The sequence below is a fragment of the Cannabis sativa genome, chromosome X (assembly GCF_029168945.1).
Source record: "Cannabis sativa cultivar Pink pepper isolate KNU-18-1 chromosome X, ASM2916894v1, whole genome shotgun sequence".
In the NCBI taxonomy this organism is placed as follows: domain Eukaryota; kingdom Viridiplantae; phylum Streptophyta; class Magnoliopsida; order Rosales; family Cannabaceae; genus Cannabis; species Cannabis sativa.
In genome coordinates, this window is record NC_083610.1 from 76,855,226 (window position 1) to 76,878,286 (window position 23,061).

The window sequence follows — 23,061 nt, forward strand, 5'->3', positions numbered from 1 at the left end:
AACAGGATTCTAAATAAAATCCCAAAAACAAACATCAAGAAAATTGTACAATTAGAAACAATATCTTTAACAACTAACCCCCCAAAAAATCTGAAAGCACATTATGGTTTAAACTTGAGAATGATACTTACTTTTGGGTGCTTACATAGTGCACCCATAAAAAATGAGTGTATCAAATCAATGCACTTGATTTGTGTTTTTAATTTTTACTTTTTTTATACATACAATGCACATAATAGTGTTTGAAAAATTATGTAAAACTTCTAAAATTTAAAATAATTTACAATATAAAAATAAGGTACCAACTATTTTATAAATATATAAAATAAGAAAGACACGTGCAATATATTGTTTGAAGCTTATTTTTAGTTAGTATCGTAAGTTCGTGCGTGTCGTGTTTAAGGACATATTTTTCGTGGTATATTTTATCAATTTGGGGTATTGTATCGTGTCGTGCTGAAGCCCGTATTTTTTCGTGCCTAATCGTGCTTGTACCTTCCAGACTCGTGCTGGTTTCATTTCTTGTCAAAAAACTCGACCTGTATTTATAGCACTATTTTCAGCGGATTAAAATTTTCTGAATTTCTCAAAAATTTACAAAACATTTTATATAATTAGTAGAAAAATTAAAATTAAAGCTTTCTTGATGTCAAAAACATAAAGGAAGGCTCCTTCATGGGTCTTCTTGTCCTCAAAATGATAATAGTTATTGTGAAGCAAATAATATGTCCAAAAATTGTGGTCCTTCTTTAATTTATATTAGGTGAGATTAGTACCTCAAAACTCATTTTAAATATTTTCCAGCAAAAAGATATATACGCCATCAATATATTCCCGGCCAAAACTGAAACGCGTCTCCTGTCCTACTCCTTTGTTCTAGAGAGAAAGTGAGAATGGTGACATTGGTGAGAAGCCTATCGTGGGTAGGCGTGCAACAGAGTCGAATGATCAATTCAAGAAATTGGGTCATCAATCAAACTCAGCAGCCCTGTAGGAACACTCTCAAACGCCTTCTCCCCCTACGTGTTCGAGCTTCTTCAACTGTCTTCCTCCAAACCGATTCCACTGTAATCTTTATGTTTTCAATAATATATTTCCCCACGTCTATGTTTGTATTTACTTGAAATAAGTTTGGTTCTATCTAATCTACCACAACAGGATCCTACTCCTACTGCTGTCCAAAATGATGAAGACATTAATAATAAAAAAAGGAGCAACATTTTAGCTTGTCCGATATGCTACGAACCATTGGCGTTGACCGGCGGCGAACTGGGCTTATCTGTGTATGGTTTTTAATTTTCTTTTTTCATCATAATTAAAACTACCCATTTGGTATTTCTCTCAAAAGAAGCTTAAACTGTGTTGTGCTCTTTTTATTTTAGTGTTGATTTGTTTACTTTTTTGTCGGTTCTTTAATTTGGTACCTCTTGCTCTTTTAACTGTTGTATGGGATTCATTGGTTGCAGGGAATCAGTCTCTGGGTCTAGTTTACAATGTGGCACTTGTAAGAAGACTTACTTTGGCAATGAGACTCATCTTGAGCTCACGGCTGCAAGTGGGACTAAGAACTATGGTGAACCCATGCCCGCTTCCACAGAGATTTTCAGGTAACTATCTAATGGTTGTCAGTTTCAACTTATTCGGCAGATTTATCTTTAGTGGATTTCTATGTATCTTGTGACTTGTTGGATGCAAATTTATCTGTCTAATAATCAATCATGTGAAGTGAAATACATATATATCTCATATAGTTTACTATGTTTTAGCATGTCATTTTCAGGGCTTTGCTCAATACCACATGAATCTACAACTCTATTTATAAATGTTATGATATGTTTTAATCTTATATTATTGGTTTGTTGGTCGATCAGGACACCTTTGGTATCATTTCTTTATGAAAGGGGTTGGCGTCAAAGCTTTTCCGTATTAGGTGGTTTCCCTGGCCCTGAAAAAGAGGTGACATTTTGTCTTCCGTTTCAACTCTCCAAGGATATACAAACTCTACATACATTCTTTATTCAATGATAGTAAACCATTGAATAGGGAAGTATGTACCATGTAGCGTAATATTATGCTGCTAATAATAATGAACTTTCTTGAGACTCTAAACTTATATTATATATGTTGAAATTCCATGGTAAGTGTGGACATTGACTTGCGTTTTTCTTTGCTAAGAAAGAACCATGTATGTTATAATGTTTACTGCAGTTTGATCTGGTTCAAAAATTCATAAAGCCAGTCCTGGGTGGAAATATTATAGATGCGAGTTGTGGGAGCGGGCTATTCTCGAGACTATTTGCTAAGAGTAATCTTTTTTCTCTTGTTGTTGCACTCGACTACTCGGAGAACATGTTGAAGCAGTGCTATGAATTCATTCAGCAGGAGGAAAACTTTCCCAAAGAGTATGTATTTGCAGTTCTCATTAAAAAATATAATCCTCTGATCCTCTCTAAATGGTCCATATGCTACTACTTGCAACTTTTTAGTGAAAGCCTTTTAATTGTGTCAAATTTTATGTTTGACATGTATCTGAGTTGTTTTATTTTTGTTTTAGGAACATAGTTTTGGTTAGGGCAGATATCTCTAGGCTCCCTTTCGCATCAAGTTCTATAGATGCCGTTCATGCTGGTGCAGCTCTACACTGTTGGCCTTCACCATTATCAGCTGTAAGTAAGCAGTTGTAGGGGAGTTTCATACTCACTGTTGTAATTTCATTGGGTTTTAAACAATGAAAGTGTCACCAAGTAAACAAACGCTTCCATCAAAATGGTTTTGACTTTATAGGTTGCTGAAATTAGTCGAGTTTTACGACCTGGTGGAGTGTTTGTTGCATCAACCTACATACTTGATGGGCCTTTTAGTTTTTTCCCATTCTTGAGGAATATACGCCAGGTTAACTCTTCAACTTGAAATTTACTTGCTGTCTTCCTAATGTTATAACATGTGAAAGGGAACTTGACCTTACCCACTTTGCTATCATTGCCTGGACCAGAATTATCTCAGCTCACATTTCTGCTTCTATTTGCTGTATTTTTCATTATAGTGACTGGAATCTATAAGCTAAAATATTATGCTTCTTATTCCAGAATACAAGGCAAATATCAGGAAGTTACATTTTCCTATCCCAACGCGAACTAGAAGATCTTTGTAGAGCTTCTGGGCTAGTTGGTTTCACATGTGTAAGGAATGGCCTTTTTGTGATGATCTCAGCCAAAAAACCCAACTGAGCATATGTTGCCGTTTCATCTGTCTGCTTCAAAGCCGCATTTTTAGAAAATACTGTTTTATGGAATGTATATGCTATATAATAGCTAAACTATGTCCAAAATCTGTACATAAGAAAGTTGAATATTGAATATGATGCAATCATATAAATCTGTACTATCTTAAACACGAGTTGCTATGTTTTACGAATATGCAATGGAAAAAAGAAAAAAAAGGATAATGCATTGGCATGTTCACTAAACATTCTCAAATTTACTTATTGTAACTGGAAAACCCCAAAAGTTGTATACAAAAGAAATGTTAGTAGATACACGAATGAAGAAAACACTTCTCGCTAGTTCTTTACTGTCCATTGATTTGTAAGCAAAACCTAAAATCTTTTCTATATAGGACTAGAATTTTCACCACTTAACAAAATTGAGGGTAACATAGATTACATTACCATCAAGCTTTGAATTTCCATCTCCCCTTTTTCTTAGTTGGGATCACAGAGACTCTGAAGTTGGCATCTTAGCTAACACTGTCAACATTTTTTGTATGGTTACCGCCTGTTACTTTCTTTAGTAAGGTTTATACCTGCAAAAAGCAGGGTATGCCTTCACAAGCTTAAGTTTTTCCGATATTGTAGATTTGTGGAATTTAAGCCAAGGTCTGCCTGTAGATTATATTTACAGAGCACTTGGATTGGCAAAGGTCAACTGGCGGTGCAGCAAGGTATTCTCATCACCATCACTATCAACATCATCATCAAAATCAAAACTAGCATCTTCTTCATACTCCACTTCAATTACTGTTCTTTCCTCCACTTCTGACCCAGATAACAGAACTTGATGACGATGTTGCCCATCTACAGGTAATTCTGATCTTATCTGCATCATCTCTGATTCTATCAAAGCTTCCATTTGAGCTCGCTCCCGATCCCTTGGATAGGTTAAATACAGGAATGAGTAGATAAGACAGCAGAGAGCCATTGGAACTCCTATTGCTGTGTACAGAGCCTTGGCCAAAGATGCAGCATTTTCTCTATCTGCAGCAATTTCTTCAGATGCAGAGGACCCTTTAGCAACCGGTTTATAACCATAAACATGTTGAGCCAATAACCCCACTACAGGGGGAGCAAATGATGAGAGCACAGACTCGAAAGACCTGTCCAATGCATAAACGCTGGTTCGGGATTTCTCAGGAACTATCTCTGCGAAAATAGGACTGCAAGGAAGGACCATAACATCTTATATCAAAATTCCCCTCAATTCACTTCTAATTTTGATTTAATAAGTTTTAGCAGCCTTATGACTAGAGGGGCATACTTGCTGAATTGTCAAGTAAGAAGATTGAAAGAGAAAAAAAACAAGAGTAGTACTCACTTGTTCGTGGCGGGACCATTCCAAGATATGAAAAATCCCATTACAACCAAGATCAAACCATGAATGGCTGCTGTTGATGGATCATCAGGTAAAGCCAGTAGAAGTATGGCTGCAAGAGGAATAGCAGATGCCGAACTTATTTGAGCCAGGATTATCCTTCCAGCATTCGGTAGACGAACAGAAAGGACATCACCCATTTTACCACCAAAAAGTCCTCCAAGGGAACCAGAAACCACAAACAAGCCTATAAGAAATGCAGTTTTCTCATGAGAGAATCCTGTAAGCTCCAACCACATGGGTGCAAATGCAAGAGCCGACCAGGGAAAAGAACCAGTAACACCCTGCAACACAATAATCTGAAATGATGATATTTTAACGACTGCCTTAGCTTCTTTTACAAGCACCTTGACTTCTGAACAAAATGAATTCCGAGAAATCTCATTGCTGGGTTTTATTTCATTTGGGAAATGGGGATCAGTAGCGTAGACACGCACTAACACCCCAACAATCACACTGATTATCCCAACAATATGAAACGAGATCCTCCAACCAGCTATTCCCATGAAAGTTGTTGGAGCTATCAATATAGAAGAGAGGCCACCGATTATAGAGCCAAGGTTCCCAGTTAATTGGAGCCATCCAAAAGCCATACCACGATTACTCTCATCCGTTGAATCAGCCACAAGGGACTGAATTGCAGGAGCCACTAGAGCAAGGCCTATCCCATTTAATGCTCTTGATACGGCCACCTAAATTTCAATTCAATCAGCTCCTATTATTATGAATGATACAATGATAAAAGATACTTCTTTTTCTAAGATGTCATCCAATCCAATCGGGAAAGCAACCAATCCACAATGCTTAATTATAATTAATACTAAAACTGAAAAGGTACCGAAATCTTTGTTTGTTCTCCTCTATGTTTGGAATTGGAAGTAACGTAATGTAAGAGTAAAGTACCTGAAGAAAAGTGGAAGAGAAGGCGACAAGGAAAGTGGCAGCGGCCCAAAGGAAAGCGCCGAGAGCGATAACGTGAGCTCGGTTATGGCGTAGGGAGAAGTAAACGGCGAGTGGGTAGCACAAGGACTGGACCATAGACCTGAAGAGAGTGAGGTAACCAAGTCCAGTTGGGTCGGTGTGGAGGGCGGCGCCAACTTCTTTGTACACACCCGGTAACAGGGACTCGTCGGCTCTCTCCATGATCCCGGCCAGGTTGACCAGAACCAGAGTCACCGTCTCTTGCTTCATTTTCAAATTCATTTTTTTTTTAAAAAATAAATTAATTGAATTGAATTTTACAAGATATCTTACAATTATTATAGAAAGATATCTTACAATAAAATGGATTAAGCCCCCCAACTAACCCAACTAAGTGTAGACTTTTGTCCTGAATTTTTTTCTATTGTGAAATTTCTTTTATGAACTATAATTTTTTTTTTTTTTGTAAATATCTCTCTATAGTTATATTTTGCTTATTTTTTAAACTATTTATTGATACAACATTAACATAATATTATTGTGAATAAATGAAAAATATATACATACAAAATAATATAATAATAAATTATGAAGATATGTGTGTACTTTTAGAGCTAATGTTTATATGTTTAATATCTATTGTAATTCTCTACAACACAAACTCAACACACACAAACACACGAAGCAATGCATACAAACCAGATATCAAACAAGAAAAATAAACCAAACCAGTAATGAGCACAATTAAAGCATAAAACAGAGAAAAAGTAAAAGAATGAGACAAAGAATTTATCTTGGTTTGGATCTCAATGTGAGTCCTACTCCAACTCTCCCCCAAGGAGTTCTTCCACTATGCAAGGTTATTTACAAACACCAATTGAGAGTAATAAAAATTGAGAATCACACAGAGAGAAATTAGCTCTCAAAACACTATGGTTGAGCTGCTCGAGACACCATGAATGCCATGGTTCTTCATCTTCAACAATCTTCCTCTCATCACTCAATCTCTCTCATATTTCTCTCTTGCTCTCTTAATCTCTATTGTCTTGTCTCAATTAAGATTACAATTCACTATTTATATAGGTTAGTTAAGCTCACAACCCGAGCTAACTAACACCTAAAACAAAGTTCAACTAACTATTGACTAACTTTCTAATCAACTTTCTAAGAATAGAAAGTTAATTCCAAAACTGGTTTTCTATGGATTACTAACCACAAATTCCACCTTAATTCATAGAAAACTAGTAAAAAAACATAAACTTGGGGAGTGAACTTGAGATTCTAAACAAATCCAAGGTTGAGCAATTCCATGGAATGACTAAACTTGCTCACTGGCAACACTTTTGTTCCTGCATCAGTAGAGTTCTCCTCTGTGGGCACTTTTTCCAATTCAATCTCTCCAGATTCTATCTTGTCCCTGATCCAAAACATTCTTATATCAATATGTTTGGATCTTTCATGATAAACAGGGTTCTTGCTCAAATGAATTGTTGATTGGCTGTCTGAAAACACTAAGACTTTCCCTTTTAACATGCTGATCTCTTATAGAATTCCCTTGATCCATGTTGCTTCTTTGAAAGCTTCTGTGATTCCATAGTAGATAATACAACCACATGTTGCAACTGTGATTTCCAGTTTATGCAGCAAGAATTCAACTGGAACAATAACTTGTAATCGATTTTCTGGTATCCTTGTTGGATGTAAATCAGCATCCTTAAATCCTTCCAATTTCAGTGTGTTGCCAGTCTTCTCAAACTTTGAACCATAGTTGGAAGTGGTCTTTAGGTATCTTAGAAGCCCTTTTAATCTTGTCCAATGATCCTCACCAGGATTGGATATAAATCTACTCAAAGTGCTAACAGCATAGGTAATGTCACGCCTTGTGCTTATCATTGCATACATTACACTTCCAATGGCTTTTGCATATGGGATTTCTTCCATTTTTCTCTTTGATTTATCATCTTTTGGGGATCGGTCTGTAGTGAACACAAAATGACCAGCTAATGGCACTTGAGTCTCTTTTCCATCTTTCATATTGAACCTTTTTATAACCTTTTCAATGTATGACCTTTGTGTAAGTAACAACTTCTTCTCTTTTTTATTTCTTTGAATTTCAATGCCTAGGATCTTTCTTGCAACTCCCATCTCTTTCATTTCAAACTCACTGTTTAGAACATATTTCAATTTGCTTATTTTGTTTTGATCTTTTCCCATGATAAGCAGATTGTGAGTTTAAGTTTGTGAAATACAAACATGTGTCAAACTTTGATCTGATGTAGCCAACCATTGTAACCACAAAATCATTCTTCTTATACCGTTGCCTTGGGGATTACTTCAGACCATGTGGAGACCTCTTCAGCAGACAGACTAATTCTCCTTCTTCGGATTCCACCTTGAATCCTTCAGGTTGTTCCATGGATATAGTTTCTTCAAGTTTTCCATTTAGAAAAGTTGTTTTTACATCCATTTGATGTATGTCCCAATCAAGTTGAACAACTATAGCAATCATCATTCTTATTGTCTTCATTTTAAAAACTAGAGAGAAGATTTCTAAGTAATCTATCCCTTCAACTTGAGTGAATCCTTTTGCAACTAATCTGGCCTTGTATATCTTTGGTTCATCTTCAGTTAATCCATCTTTGACTCTAAAAATCCATTTGGATCCTATAACCTTCTGTCCTTCTGGTTTGAGAACCACTATCCATGTTTTGTTCTTTTTCAGAGAAGTAATTTCTTCATTCATTGCTAAATTCCACTTCTTGGAATGTTTGTTGTTGATAGTTTCCTGATAATTCTTAGGCACTGCTTCCTTTGATTCCTTAGTTACTGCAAGAGCATAGGCAATGATGTCTGCTTCTCCATACCTGGTAGGGGGTCTTATTTCTCTTCTAGTTCTGTCTCTTGCCTATTGGTATAATCATCTATAACAGATAGAAAATATTGATTACCACCAAGTGTTTTGACCTTGCTTGAACCCCAAAGATCAGCATGTAGGTATTCCAGCACCTGCTTTGCTCTATGATTGCTCCTTGAGAACTTGATCTTGTGTTGTTTTCTCTGCACACAGATCTCACAGAAAGGTAAATTTGCATGAGTATAGTTCATAAGTAAACCTTGTTTAGATGGCTCCACTAATCCTTGCTCACTGATGTGACCCAATCTAGCATGCCAAAACTTAGAATCGATTTTGCATTTGGTGACTGCTGCAGCTTGTGCATGGGTCATTGTTTTTCCATCCAGAAAATATAAACCATGCTTCTTAATGCCTATCATGACAAGTAATGAACCCTTAGTGATCCTCATAGTTCCCTTACCAGTTTTGTACTCAAATCCTTCATCATCAAGAGTGCCAAGAGATATCGAATTTCTCTTTAATTCAAGAATGTGTTTAACATTACTGAGAGTTTTGATAGCGCCATCATAGCTCCTGATGGCAATGGTACCAATACCAACAACCCGACACTTGTTACTAACCCTAAAACCCTAGCTACAGTCTTTATGGGATCGACCTCACTCAGGTGAGTTATTACTTATAAACGATACATATACTTATGTGTTGAATTTACATTAATAAATTTTTAGCAATGTTGTCGGGGATTATTTTATTAATATCAATAAAATTAATTTTTATTCTAATTTGGTCTTTTTATTTTAGTTTGACTAATGTTTTTATTGTGTTTAACTTGCAATGTACATAAAAAAAAATTTACACCTAAATTTTCTAATGAGTTTTCTCCAACAACACAATGAGCCATCCTATTTTGCTTGGGGAGATTTAATGAACTGGTAGAGAGATGTTATCACAGTTTCTCAAGTAGTTGTATTATTTTCTTCTTTTATAATAGCTTGGATGATGAAACAAAAATTTGGATGGATCATAATGCAAAGGTAACTGGAGAGCCTTTGTTTAGAAGGAGTCATGATGATATAATGCATTTGTTGAATGATATTACTAATTTTGACTACCACTGACATTGAGATCCTTCAGTTCAAGGTTAGAATCACCAATACCGTCCATGTAACGTCCCCGCTTCAAGCCTCCATTGGGTCCTTACACCCACGGAATGAATGGCTCTTATACACGAGTACGTCACTCTGGCTGCTTCATGGACTGACGACTGACCCTACAGACCAACACGAGTGTTTTCAGCGTGCTTTGTCCTCACTCACACGCATCCTGAGAAAACTTCCCAGGAGGTCACCCATCCTTGAAATTGCTCCAGGCCAAGCACGCTTAACTGTGGAGTTCTTTCGAGATGGGCTACCGAAAAACAAGATGCACCTTGTTGATATAGGTAGTACCAATCAATCCATTTAAGCCTTCTTCAACTGTGTAGTCCCATACCTACACAGTCTCAGAATCATCCCACTTGACCTTCCCCAGGCGGTGTGGGATTGCACAGCTTACCCGGTGTTTCCCCTTACGGATCACGGGACTACTGACTGTCACAATCACCCCCCCTTACGGGGTCCGACGTCCTCGTCGACCACACTTCCGGCTGGGTCAAGGCTCTGATACCATTTGTAACGTCCCCACTTCAAGCCTCCATTGGGCCCTTACACCCACGGAATGAATGGCTCTTATACACGAGTACGCCACTGCCGCTTCTGGATTGATGGACCGACCTACAGACCAACACGAGTGTTTCCAGCATGCTTTGTCCTCACTCGCATGCTTCCTGGGAAAACTTCCCAGGAGGTCACCCATCCTAAAATTACTCCCAAGTCAAGCTCGCTTAACTGTGGAGTTCTTTCGAGATGGGCTACCGAAAAACAAGATGCACCTTGTTGATATAGGTAGTACCAATCAATCCATTTAAGCTCTCTTCAACTGTGTAGTCCCATACCTACACAGTCTCAAAATCATCTCACTTGACCTTCCCTAGGCGGTGTGGGATTGCACAGCGTACCCGGTATATCCCCTTACGGATCACGGGACTACTGACTGTACTCGTGTATAAGAGCCATTAGTCCGTGGGTGTAAGGACCTAATGGAGGCTTGAGGCGGGGACGTTACAAATGGTATCAGAGCCTTGACCCAGCCGGAAGTGTGGTCGACGAGGACGTCGAACCCCGTAAGGGGGGGTGATTGTGACAGTCAGTAGTCCCGTGATCCGTAAGGGGATATACCGGGTAAGCTGTGCAATCCCACACCGCCTAGGGAAGGTCAAGTGAGATGATTCGAGATCGTAGGTATGGGACTACACATTGAAGAGAGCTTAAATGGATTGATCGGGTACTACCTATGTCAACAAGGTGCATCTTGTTTTTCGGTAGCCCATCTCGAAAGAACTCCACGCAAGCGTGCTTGGCTCGGAGCAATTTCAAGGATGGGTGACCTCCCCGGGAAGTTTTCCCAGGATGCGTGTGAGTGAGGACAAAGCACGCTGAAAACACTCGTGTCGGTCCGTAGGGTCACATCAATCCAAAGCGACGAGTGTGGCGTACTCGTGTATAAGAGCCATTAGTCCGTGGGTGTAAGGGCCCAATGGAGGCTTGAAGCGGGGACGTTACAGTCCACATTACCCAAACTCACCCCAACCATTTGAGCAAGAGGAGCCTACACCATCACTTACAGAAGAAATTAATTGTTAGAAATTTTATATGTAAAATAAAATATATGAATGTGTATATAAAATGTGAAATAAACGAACATATACACTTAGGATCGAAATACCTCCAGTCATTGATGTTTGAACTTCAATCCAACATAAGCTTTGATTTGCAAAAAAAACAAATTGATGTGGGTAATCGGGCTTTCCAAGCTCTCACTACTCTTTTTAGATGGATTTACTGTGTTTCACATAACGAGTAGTGAGCTTGAGGACTAAGACCCTATATTTATATAAGTGAGATATTCCATCAAAGTTTCTACCACGATTAATTGTCAGAATATTTTGATAATTAATTCAGAAAATTAAATTGGGTAACTGAAATATTTGATAATTAAGTCTAACCATAATTAGAATATTTTAATTTATTAGTAAATAATTAATTATATATTATAAATCAAATCAAATAAAATATTTGATTTGTTGCAGTATTTATTTAAGTAAAATAAATAAATTAAAATCAGTTAACATATATATAAAAAAAAAAATGTATATTCAAGTTTTTATAATAATTTTTTTTTTTTTGACGTGTTATAATTATTATTTTTATCATAGGTATTTATGAAAATATCCAAATATTTAAGAGAACCTTTAAAAAGATCAAATAAAGAATATAAAACCCAAACTTTTATCAAATATCATTTCAAACAATCCATGCATATCTTCTTTGGGCTGAATGGGCTTCTCATTTTAGGCTTTCTTTCATTTTTCAAAAATGCCAAATTTCATAGTTTAATGGGCTTAAGTTTTGTTACATTATTTACACCACATACTAAAATTTCTAACTTTTTTATTTTTTTTTACTGTAGAGTAGAATTTTTATCAAAAATACTGTGTAAATTTTATACTGTATACAATGTTAAGTTTTCAATGTTATTTTACGGTTATTTTTTAGTTGTTTCACTTTTATTTGTAGATGTTCTCTTTGCGTTCCACTTTTGTTTTATAAAAATATAATATTTTTGAAAAAATTCCTATATGATAATATTTTTATAAAAATTAAACCAAATTTTAGTATTTTTATAAGTTTCCCCTTGTTTATAATAATATATATTTTTTAATCCATTATTACTATTATTAGTATGTCAAGTCAGCCAAATATGACATTTTCTAGTTTTTTTTTTTATTTATTTTTCTACTTTTTCAAAAGTAACTTTTTAGATACTAATAGCATTGATAAGAAACTAATTAGTTACATTTTTTTATAAAAAACTTTATTTTTATATAATATAATTTAAGATATATTTTGGTTACCTCTAAAACTTATTTGTATACATCTTAGTAATTAATTAGTTATTTTTAAGTTATATTGAAAGATTATAATTTAAAATACATTTAGGTAACCTTAAAAATTATTTTCAAAACTAATAAATTGTCATGTAATGTAACAAGCTATTATATTTTTATAAACTAATTATTTTATATACTTTTTGTTATTTTGAAAGCTAAATGGTTATTGTATAATATAAGATAATTCAATTAACAAAATTTTAAAATGTGTGTTATTAAAAATTTAAAAAAATTATAAAACAGTAACTAGTTATAGTAATCAAATAGTTTCTTTTCTGAAAATAGGGAAGTAACATATACTTTAAAATGAGTAACGATGTGGTTATAAATTATTTTTAAAATAAAAAAGAAAAATGAGAGAGAAAGAAGAAAGAGATAAAGAATAATATAACTAATCACTATATTACCTTTTTTTTTTTCAAATGTTGTGCATTACAAAATTAAAACTCTCGAGTTTATATTTTTAATAGAAAATGACTGAAGGTATTTTTATAAATTAGATGAGAATAGTGTAGATGTAAAATTCCCTATCATCTTTAAGATGAACTATTTCCCTACAAAATAACTCAAAAAAAAAAAAAAATACATTATTTAAAATTTATTTTATTTTAACATTTAAGAACAAAAATATTTCCAACACCGTAGGAATTATTTATTATAACCGTTACCACTATTAATTTTTAATAAAATTCCATGAAAATGTAAAAATACAAAAAAAAAAATGCACTCCAATATTTATCATTCAAAATTATAGAAGAAAAAAAAAACTATATTTTATGTAATTTCCTCAACATTCTTCTGGACCATTTGAATTTGTTTTAGCTCAATACTGATTTGAACTTGATGTTTAACTAAAAACATAGAAAAAAAATAAATTGACAAATACTTTTTTAGTCACCATATTTATATTTATAGTTCACAAACTTAATTTTCATCAAAGTATTTTTAAATATAACCAAAAAATAACAAGATTCTATTTAATATTTTTAATGCTTAAGTAGTTTTTTGTTAGGAAATAATGCTTAAATTCTTCAAATATTAAAAAAAAATAACAACTTACTTCAAACCTAATCAAGGTAAAAACAAATATCATTTTTTTTTGAAAAAAAATTGATTAAAACTAAAAACAAATATATTTTTTAAAAATAAAATTAATAAACACGCAAAATAAAACATAAAAACAAATCCAATTTATAATAAGTTCTCCTCCTTATTTTTTTTTCTTTTCATCTTTTACTGACTGTGGTAGAAATTCGCTTGGATGTGTTCGATGAACATTAATTATCTTATAATTTTTGTGCTTGATCACAGTTTTCACTCTTCTTCTTTTTTTGTGTATATTTTAGGTCACATCTAAAAATTTGATGATGGCCAGTTAATGTTTTCGATTTTATTATACAGGCCATGAAAAAGACACATAAAATGGTCAAATTGTTGTTGCGACATGTTATCTCTCCTTTTATAATTTTAATAGAATGTTATGTTATATCTAATTTTTATTAAAACATATGATTTGTTTTCAATATTATTATGTGATAGAATAATCCCTTATAATGGAGATAGTTACAATGTTTGTAAGTACCCCCAATGATTTTTATCAAAGCGCAGCTACCATTTTTATCAATGCTATGATCTATGTTGTAGACTACCGTTGTGATTCTTAGGTCTATGAGATTTTTTGGACATTGTTGAATTGGTGAAAAATAGAGTAAAAGAGATGAATAAGAAAGAGAAGAACATTGAGAGATAGATCAAAGAAAGAGAACATGAAGATCAAAGAATGGATGACTTTGGTTACACTACACAAATGTAGTTTATATAGGTACAGGGAGATAGAAAAAGAATTAGTTACAAGAGTTAGTTTATGACAGCAAGAATAACAGACTAATCTAGCAACTTTAGCTGTCTTCTCTTCCAATACTCCCCCTCAAACTTGCAATTGGTCCATCATCAATTGTATGTTTGTTTTTAAAAGTGATGAATCGATTGTTGGATACTGCTTTTGTGAGGCCATCAGCTAACTGATCAGTTTCTGTTACATGTTTAGCTTGGACAAAACCTTGGAGTACTTTTTCTCGAACAAAGTATAGATCAAGTTTTATATGTTTTGTTCGAGCATGAAGAACATGATTCATAGTGAGCATTATGGTGCTGAGATTTCCACACCAGATAGTAGGAATCCGAGAAGGGGAAATTCTTAGTTCATTGAATAGGGAGTGCAACCAAGTTAAGTCAGCAACTGTGTTGGCCAGACTCCTGTATTTAGCTTCAGTGCTGGATCTAGAAACAGTGGTCTGTTTCTTGTTGTACTAGGCAATTAAGTTTTGTCCAAGAAAGATGGCATGACCTGAAGTAGAGCATCTGTCATTGGGATCAAAAGCCCAATCTGCGTCACAAAATGCAGTTAAGTCAAATGTGGTGGGGGGTTTTAGATGCAAGCCAAAGTGAAGAGTGCCACTGAGGTATCTTAAGATTCTCTTCACAGTTATCCAATGAGCTTGTAGGGGATTTTGCATGAACTGGCAGACCTTGTTCACACAAAAGGATTCTAGTTTGGTAATTGTTAAGTACTAGAGAGCTCCAACAACAAATCTGTATAGTTGAATGTCCTCAACAGGATCACTACCATATGTTAACAATTGCAGGCCACTGGTCATGGGAGTGTTTGAGTGTTTAGCACCTTGCATTTTGGTTCTGGCAAGAAGATCTTCAGCATACTTTCTTTGAGAGAGATACATGCCTTCTGTGGTGTAATTGACTTTTATGCCAAGGAAATAGTTGAGTATACCAAGGTCCTTTAAGGAAAATTTTTAATTGAGTGCAGTGACCAGTGAGTCTATGTGATGTGGATTACTGCCTATTATGAGAATGTCATCAACATAGACAAGAATAAGGATGATGCCTTGGGCAGAGTGTTGAATGAATAAGGTAGTGTCTGCTTTTGAGGTAGTGAATCCAAATGAGAGTAAGCATTGTTGTAGCTTGTCAAACCAAGCTCTAGGTGCTTATTTGAGACCATAAAGAGCTTTGTTGAGCTTGCATACAAGATGTTTGGCGGTGGGGTCTTCAAAACCTAGAGGTTAAATCATGTAGACTTTCTCATTCAAGTCTCCATTGAGGAAGGCATTATTGACATCAAGTTTCCTTATTATCTAATTCCTTGACAAGGCTAGAGTTAGCACAACTCTGATAGTTACTGGTTTGATTACATGAGTGAAAGCCTCTGTCAAATCAAAACCAGGTTGTTGATGGAACTCCTTGGCCACAAGCCTTGCTTTGAAAGTGTTAACACTGCCATTAGGATTTCCCTTTATCCTATTTACCCACTTGCATCCTATTGGTTGTCTTTCATCTGGAAGTGGAACTAAAAGCCAGGTTTTGTTCTTTATAAGAGCAATCATTTTTGTTTTCATTGCTTTGAACAACTTTTCTTGTTGAAGAGCCTCTTTGAAAGATAAAGGGATTCTAAAAACAAGAAAAGTTTTAGGTTTGTGTATCCCTGATTTGGACCTTATTATGGCCAATTAAAAGAAGTTGTTGTTATGTCATATCTTAGTGGATGTTTTATTGTATTATTTAATTGTAAATAGATTGACACTAATCAGCCCTCAAAGAGATTGAAGTCTGAACAAAACATCATTAGTATCAACATTAGTTTTGAAGGATTCAAAGATGATAAATTCATTCTAGAGACTCAAGCTATCTAAGTTTTCTACAATGATTATCTAAAAAATAAATTTGACTAGAAAGTCGTCTAAGCAGTTCATCATCTAAATGTGTGGGATATTCTGCAAATTGGAAAATATTTAGAAGATATTTTAGTACATGTTATGCATGACACAAATTCATCTGATTTTTAATTGTTTGTTGATCTTGGTTCATTACCAAAAATTAACTTTCAACGTATAAGGGTCCAACGAAATTTGTGGATATTTAAGATAATAATCCAACTGAGGAGGGCTGCATGGATGAAATGGAAGAGGAAGACATATATGAAGTAGTGGATGAATACATAGAAGAAATAGAACATGAAGATGACGATGAAGCTGATAAAGATAAAAATGAAAATTAGTACAACCCTAAAAATTTTAATTTAGAAAAAACTTATAATGATGATGATTACGTTAGTGATGAATAAGTGGTAATTTATTAAATATATATTGTTAATTTGTATTTTAATACATTGTGACATTAATATTATTATAATATTCCTAATACTTGTATATCATAGATATACCAAATGTTGCATGTTCTCACGGGAGTTATGAAAGATGTGATCCTCCTCTTGGACCGACAAATATTGGGGCTGAATGCGTTTAACTTATATTATTAACATTTACGTGAACATACTACAACAACTCCTCCAAAGAAACGCGGATGTCATAAGGGATTAAGCACACAAAACAAGCAAGAACAACTTGGACATCCGACACAAGAAAAATATAGGAAAAACATACAACGAGGTAAGTTCTTATAGTTATGATTTTTTGAGGGAATTAGGGTTTCTTGTATGACAGCACACAGTCCCAAACTACAAATATTGTGCACAAGTACCTAACTTCATGAAGATTGGATATTGTCAAGAGTAGAGGTAAATTATTTTTACAATTATATTGCTTCTCGCTAATTGTATATTATATTCACTAATAAAATTTATTTTATATGACAATATCTTCGATATTGATCGCGAAAGATATGGATTAGATCACCCTTTGCTATATTTTAACATCCATTGATAAATCTTTTGTCAAAAAATATTGCAAATTCAAGCATGAATTGAAAGATCACTTGGAAAAGAATAGTTCCAGAACTCAATATATTGGAGGCACTATAAACTAGTGGTCAAGGTCATTGTATTTTTTGAACAACCTGAAGTGAAGTTACTTTAATTTTATTCAATGCCAATTGAATTTTTTACTAAACTATTTTAATTTTACATATTAATATCTCCATATTTATTTTTGGTAGAAACATTCAAAGATCAACACATTAAATAGGAAAAAAATTGAAAAAGTAGAGCCATATATGATCTCAATCTATACCTGATTTGTGTTATAAAAGAGTATATTAGGTTAATTTATAATATAATTATCATATTTATTTTATTGTTGTTATTATACTCTGAATAAAAAAGCTTCTATGTTGCAACGCGATCTAGAGCCTAAGCGATTGGCACTCATCCTAGATGCTTAGCAAATCACTCACCATAAAACAGGACAAGGGACGAGTGACTGACACTGCAAAAGAAACATATGTTTATTTTAAATAAATATTATCTTCTTTATATTCTTTTTATAAATAAATTTTATATATAATTAATTCATTTATTGTGTAATAGGAGAAATTGACTGTCATACATGAGACACAATAAATATGGTCCACCCAAAATACTGAAAAGCCCGACAATGTGATCAATCTAGAAGATGAAGATTTATCAGTTGTCCAAACTATTTTTGGAAGACATCATGGACACCAAAAAGGGTATGGGTGCCTAATTAGCACAAGAGAGATGGAAGCGCCACCTACGTTTACCCAATCTCATGCATCTTAGGTTGGTGTATATGTTGGAGCTGATGCCATAACTTATATGCAGGGACATATTAGACAGTTGGAGGAACTAGCGATATGAAAAATTCTGTCACTCAGGGATCGTAGAAATCCACCTTAAAAATCTGATCATCCTGATGAATAAAGACCAAGTCGATAGTTATGTTTATATTTAGTGTCTAATTGTTTCGTGAATTCTTTTATTTGTATATTTAGTACTTAGGGAACTAAACTTATAAACTTAAAAATGTAAAAAATACAAATGTATGTTATTATTATTAATAAATTATATTTTTATCATTATTTGAGAAATATTAATATAAAAAATAAATGTATTTTAATATATTTAGTATGAAAATGAATTATTAAAAATTAAAAATAAAACAGCAACTGTTCTCAATAAAAGGTTATAACGAGAACTATATTCTCGATATAAATCAGTCAAATGGGTTGCAAGGTTACCACTGAGAACATTTCTACGTTCCTCGGTATAGCTTTTACTGACAACGTAATTTTGGTCCTCGGTAGAAACTTATTTCTAATGAAGAGACTCTAATGAGAACTTTTTAGGATGACATTTTAACTTTTATCGAGAACTTTTATCCTTGATATAGACCTAAATTTTGGAATGGAAAGAGGGAGATTGAAAGGAGCATTTAGGGTTAATGATTGATGGACTTTTTAAATGTGGGTTTCTTTTTTAGCCATGAGCATCAATCAATAGCACCATTTGTCTAGTGATACGTTTGTCTTGCGTCATATTATTAATTGATGCTATTGATCGTTGATTTAGTGACGCACGCACATCAAATCTTAGTTAAATTGTGTCAATCAATAATACTAACTAATGTCAAAACTCTATTTTGGTGTTGTGTCATACTCGACAAATTACCTAGCTTTACCACTACACTATACATATGTCTAGAGAATAGAAAAAGTTAGGGATTGTTTGACTTCATAACTTAAAAACTATTTTCAATTTTTAAAAGCAGAAAACTTCCTTTTAAAAACTAGTAGGGGTGTTTGGCCAAATATTTGAAAAACAGTTTTTTGAAAACTGAGTTTTAAATAACTAGAAAACAGAAAACATAAAAATATTATTTTCTATTTTCAAAAACAATTTCTATTTTTTTATCTAATATATTGTTTTTTATATTTTTGCTCACATACCCAGATCCGGACTCAGACCCAAACCCCGGACTTAGACCCTGGACCCAGACCTTAGATTTGGACCCCGACTCAGATTCGGATCTAGGATCCAGACCCGAACCCAAACTTGAACCCAAACCCTGATCAGACCATGACCCGGACTCAGACTCGATCCCCGACCCTGACCCGGACCTCGACCCCTACCCCGACCTGGACCCGAACCTGAACCCTGACCCAAACCACGGAACTCGAACCCAAATGCGAACCCAGACTTGACCTCGGACCCAAACCCCAAACCTCGACCCCGAACCCGAACCTCAGACCCTGACCCCAACTCGGACTCAGACCCTAGACTCCAAGTCGAGTCCGAGGTCTAGGTCCGGGTCGAGTCTGGGGTTTGAGTCCGACTCCGAGGTCCAGGGTCCAGGGGCCAAGGTGGGATGGATTCATGTCGTGGTATGATGTATAATATTTTTTCAGTAAGAAAAATATCTAAAAATAGTTTTAAAAAACATGAGCCAAACACCATTAATTTTTTTAAATGACAAAAATATTTTCTATTCTCACTTTTAAAAATATAATTTTAAAAACTAAAAACTAAAAACAAAGCCAAACAACCCCTTGTAGGAAAGAAAATCATCAATTTTCTCTTCAAATGTCATTCAGTATATATAAAAGGATACATAAAATTAATTAATGTTATATAATTATGTGTAAATATGTAAGTTAATTAAATTTCATGATGAATTTATTAATTGCTCTCATAATTTAATAATAATCTTACATTTCTGGCTAGCTAGCTTCAATTGAAAAACATCATATTATACATCAGTGTTAGGTATTATTCATTCCTTTAGCATTTCTCATTTACTCATATATTATAGAGCATTGTTATAGGATACCAAAATGTCTAATACTATTACAAGGTGACGTCCTATAATATTTAATTAATTAATTAAGGGTTCTCTATAATCTTTATTTAAATAAAATATGTGAGAGACTCAATATTAAATTACAATTATAATCATATGTAATATTACAAAGATAGTAGGCATCATTGGGTGACTTTAGCATTTGTCCATATTATATATATGTTTCTCTTGCTTAGTAGTTCGTACACAAACGTTCCTTAGTCCTTACAAGGTTTGGTAGTTAAAAGTATGAAATCTCCAAAAACTGTATTTTATTATATATATAATTAAATAAGGTAATAGAAAATAGAAAGGATCAGTTGAAAAAAAAAGTAAGAAATGAAAATCTCCAAAAAATTGTATTATATATATTTATAATGTGGAGCAACGTACGTACTATTTGGGAGATGATTGATAATGATAATATTAACACTGTGATCACCAAGGTACATTTGAGAATCAGCTTTCCATGCTTGATCTTCTCTAGAATTCTCTCTCTCTTTCCATATATATATAAATGTTGCAATATGAATTAATTAAAGAAGTAGGATCATGCGTATATATATATAACATGAACATGATGATATGTATTTTATACTACATATAACCAAATTATTGGTGACGAAAATAATGAGCAGTACAACTGGCTTCTGGCTCTCTAATAATTTGATAAATGTAGCTCAAATTAAAAAATTTAATTGGTTGTGCATACAGGATTCCCACAAAATAAGGTTGAGTACAAGTAACAGTTTCATTTATTTTTTTTAAGTAGTGCATTAGTATTATTATTATAAAAAAAAATAATATCAATAATTGTGATGAATTTTGTTTTGTTATTTTGTATACACATGTCTCGTATAGGAAGTTTGCTTCTATCATTGGTTTGTTTGTTATGAGACTCATGTGGAAGTACTCATCATAATGAGTACTCCTTTAATTATATATTCATATATATAAATTACTAGTTTTTATATGTGTTAATAAAAGGAAGAAAGTTGTATAAATGGATAGGATAAAACTGTTGAAACTAATAAGAATGTCTTGTTGAGAATTTGGATCGATCCCAATGTAATGTGCATGATACCACAATCTGCTTAGACCTGAAGATTCGCCAGCTTTTAGTTAATAAATTAAATGGCCTTGGATCACGTGATCCATATGTTTTCTTCTTTAATCTTTACGTAAAATGCACGTGCCCACACTCTTTCCACATCTGAAATCTTTCTTTTCTTTTTATTTTTGGTTTCATATATATGTTGATCGATCACCTATATATATATATATTTAAATATATATATATATATATATAGCAGCCTTAAAAATCAAGCCTAAATGCTGTGGTTGTGCCCATATATACAAAAGTATTCTTCATGTGCAAACACTTTAAATCCAAACCACCTTATATACACGTATCACCTTTCTCATCTTTTGAGTATATATATTTATTGAGCCTTGCATTTTAAACCTTATATACACTTAACCTGAATTCTTTTTCTCTTCTGTCGAGATTGCAACGTAAAGAACAAGTTTTTTCCATAACATGAACTAGATTAGAGTTCATCTATTCAATTCTTATATATATGTACACATTTACCTTTCAAAAGAATATATAAATATAATTATATTATGCATGGGTCCAATATATGGCCTTTCTGGTATATATATTTATATAAATATAAAGTTGAACAAAGTGTTGTGCTGTCTACCCACTCTCTCTTTACATTATTTTATGTTATCCGCGTTGAGCTTTTATTATTTAATAATTAGTGTAACACACACAGATATATAAATATATTTATATACAGATATGAATATATATGACTTTTAAATATCCTAATTTACTGCCTCACTACCTTGTATAAAATTTAAATGCAGATTAAGTAAATAAATAATAATCGTCATTATTGTATGGCATATATATGACCTCATGAATTGAAATTTGAGAAAATTATTTAGAGCATATATGCTCATATAATTAATTTTTCGTGAAGATTTATAGTTAATTTGGAACCCTAGCTACTACAACTTGATGGATTGAATTTTTACAATTTTTAAAAGTTATTATTGGACTCATGGCATTATAAGTCTTCACATGTCCAATCAGTTGATGCCAAATAGGATCAGCAAACCTTTTTTTTTTTTGTTGAGAGAGAAAGCTGATTGGCATTTTTTTCTTAATAAGTTTAAGTCACTTATTTCGATTATACAACTCATTTTTTTTTTTCAGGGTATAGTAAAATATTTACAATCAATTAATAACTTAATAGCTTAAAGATTATGAGTTTAAATCCATGATTTCTCTTTTTTTCCCAGATCTCCTTCACCATTTAGCTAACATTTCGTAGCTTTAAAACATCTAACATATTATTTATAATAATTGACATTTTAAAAGATTTCTTTTAGAAGAAAACCCAAAACTCCACCCCTCTAAAATAGAAGGAAGAAGGGAATATTATTAAAATTTTATGGTATATTAGCTATTATTAAATTTTGAATAGAATCTGAATAATTTGATCATGATTAAATTCTGAATACAATTCAAATATCTTGGCCATAATTAATATAACCTCGCTATAATTAAATGTTATATATATTATTTATTAAATTAAAATATATAAAATTCAATATAAGAAAATTAATATCTTTTTATAGTAAGAGTTTTTTTTTTTTCTTGTGCATAAGGACTCTTTAGTGAGCAGTGACCACGACGATAATTTTGCTATTTTTTAAAATTATTAGAGTTAGTATCACATTGCTAGATATATAAAAATAAAATTATTATATGTAAGATGAATTTAATTATTAGAATATTTTATATTTAATATTAGAATATTTCTAATATTGGTATAAAATTATTTAAATTGATGTTGCTTTATCTCACCAACTATTCGTTATCACAAATCAAAATGTAATATGAGTGAATATTCTAAATATATGGTCATACTACGATTTATTAATTAATTTAATTTCTTAATTGATTGTCAA

General features: G+C 33.1%; 2 protein-coding genes across 2 annotated transcripts; one reads left to right on the forward strand and one right to left on the reverse strand.

Annotated features, from left to right (window-relative positions):
- The first annotated feature begins 703 nt into the window (after window positions 1–703).
- On the forward strand, window positions 704–3,466 carry LOC115698174 (uncharacterized methyltransferase At1g78140, chloroplastic). Its single transcript, XM_030625361.2, has 8 exons — window positions 704–1,067; window positions 1,159–1,283; window positions 1,467–1,607; window positions 1,872–1,956; window positions 2,209–2,402; window positions 2,555–2,666; window positions 2,785–2,892; window positions 3,087–3,466. Exons 1-8 carry the CDS (start codon window positions 894–896, stop codon window positions 3,225–3,227), a joined length of 1,080 nt encoding a protein of 359 aa, XP_030481221.1. The 5' UTR covers window positions 704–893; the 3' UTR covers window positions 3,228–3,466.
- Window positions 3,458–6,051, reverse strand: LOC115698167 (uncharacterized). Its single transcript, XM_030625350.2, has 3 exons — window positions 5,550–6,051; window positions 4,590–5,338; window positions 3,458–4,431 (listed from the first exon to the last, which is right to left on the reverse strand). Exons 1-3 carry the CDS (start codon window positions 5,847–5,849, stop codon window positions 3,894–3,896), a joined length of 1,587 nt encoding a protein of 528 aa, XP_030481210.1. The 5' UTR covers window positions 5,850–6,051; the 3' UTR covers window positions 3,458–3,893.
- Between the last annotated feature and the right edge of the window lie 17,010 nt (window positions 6,052–23,061).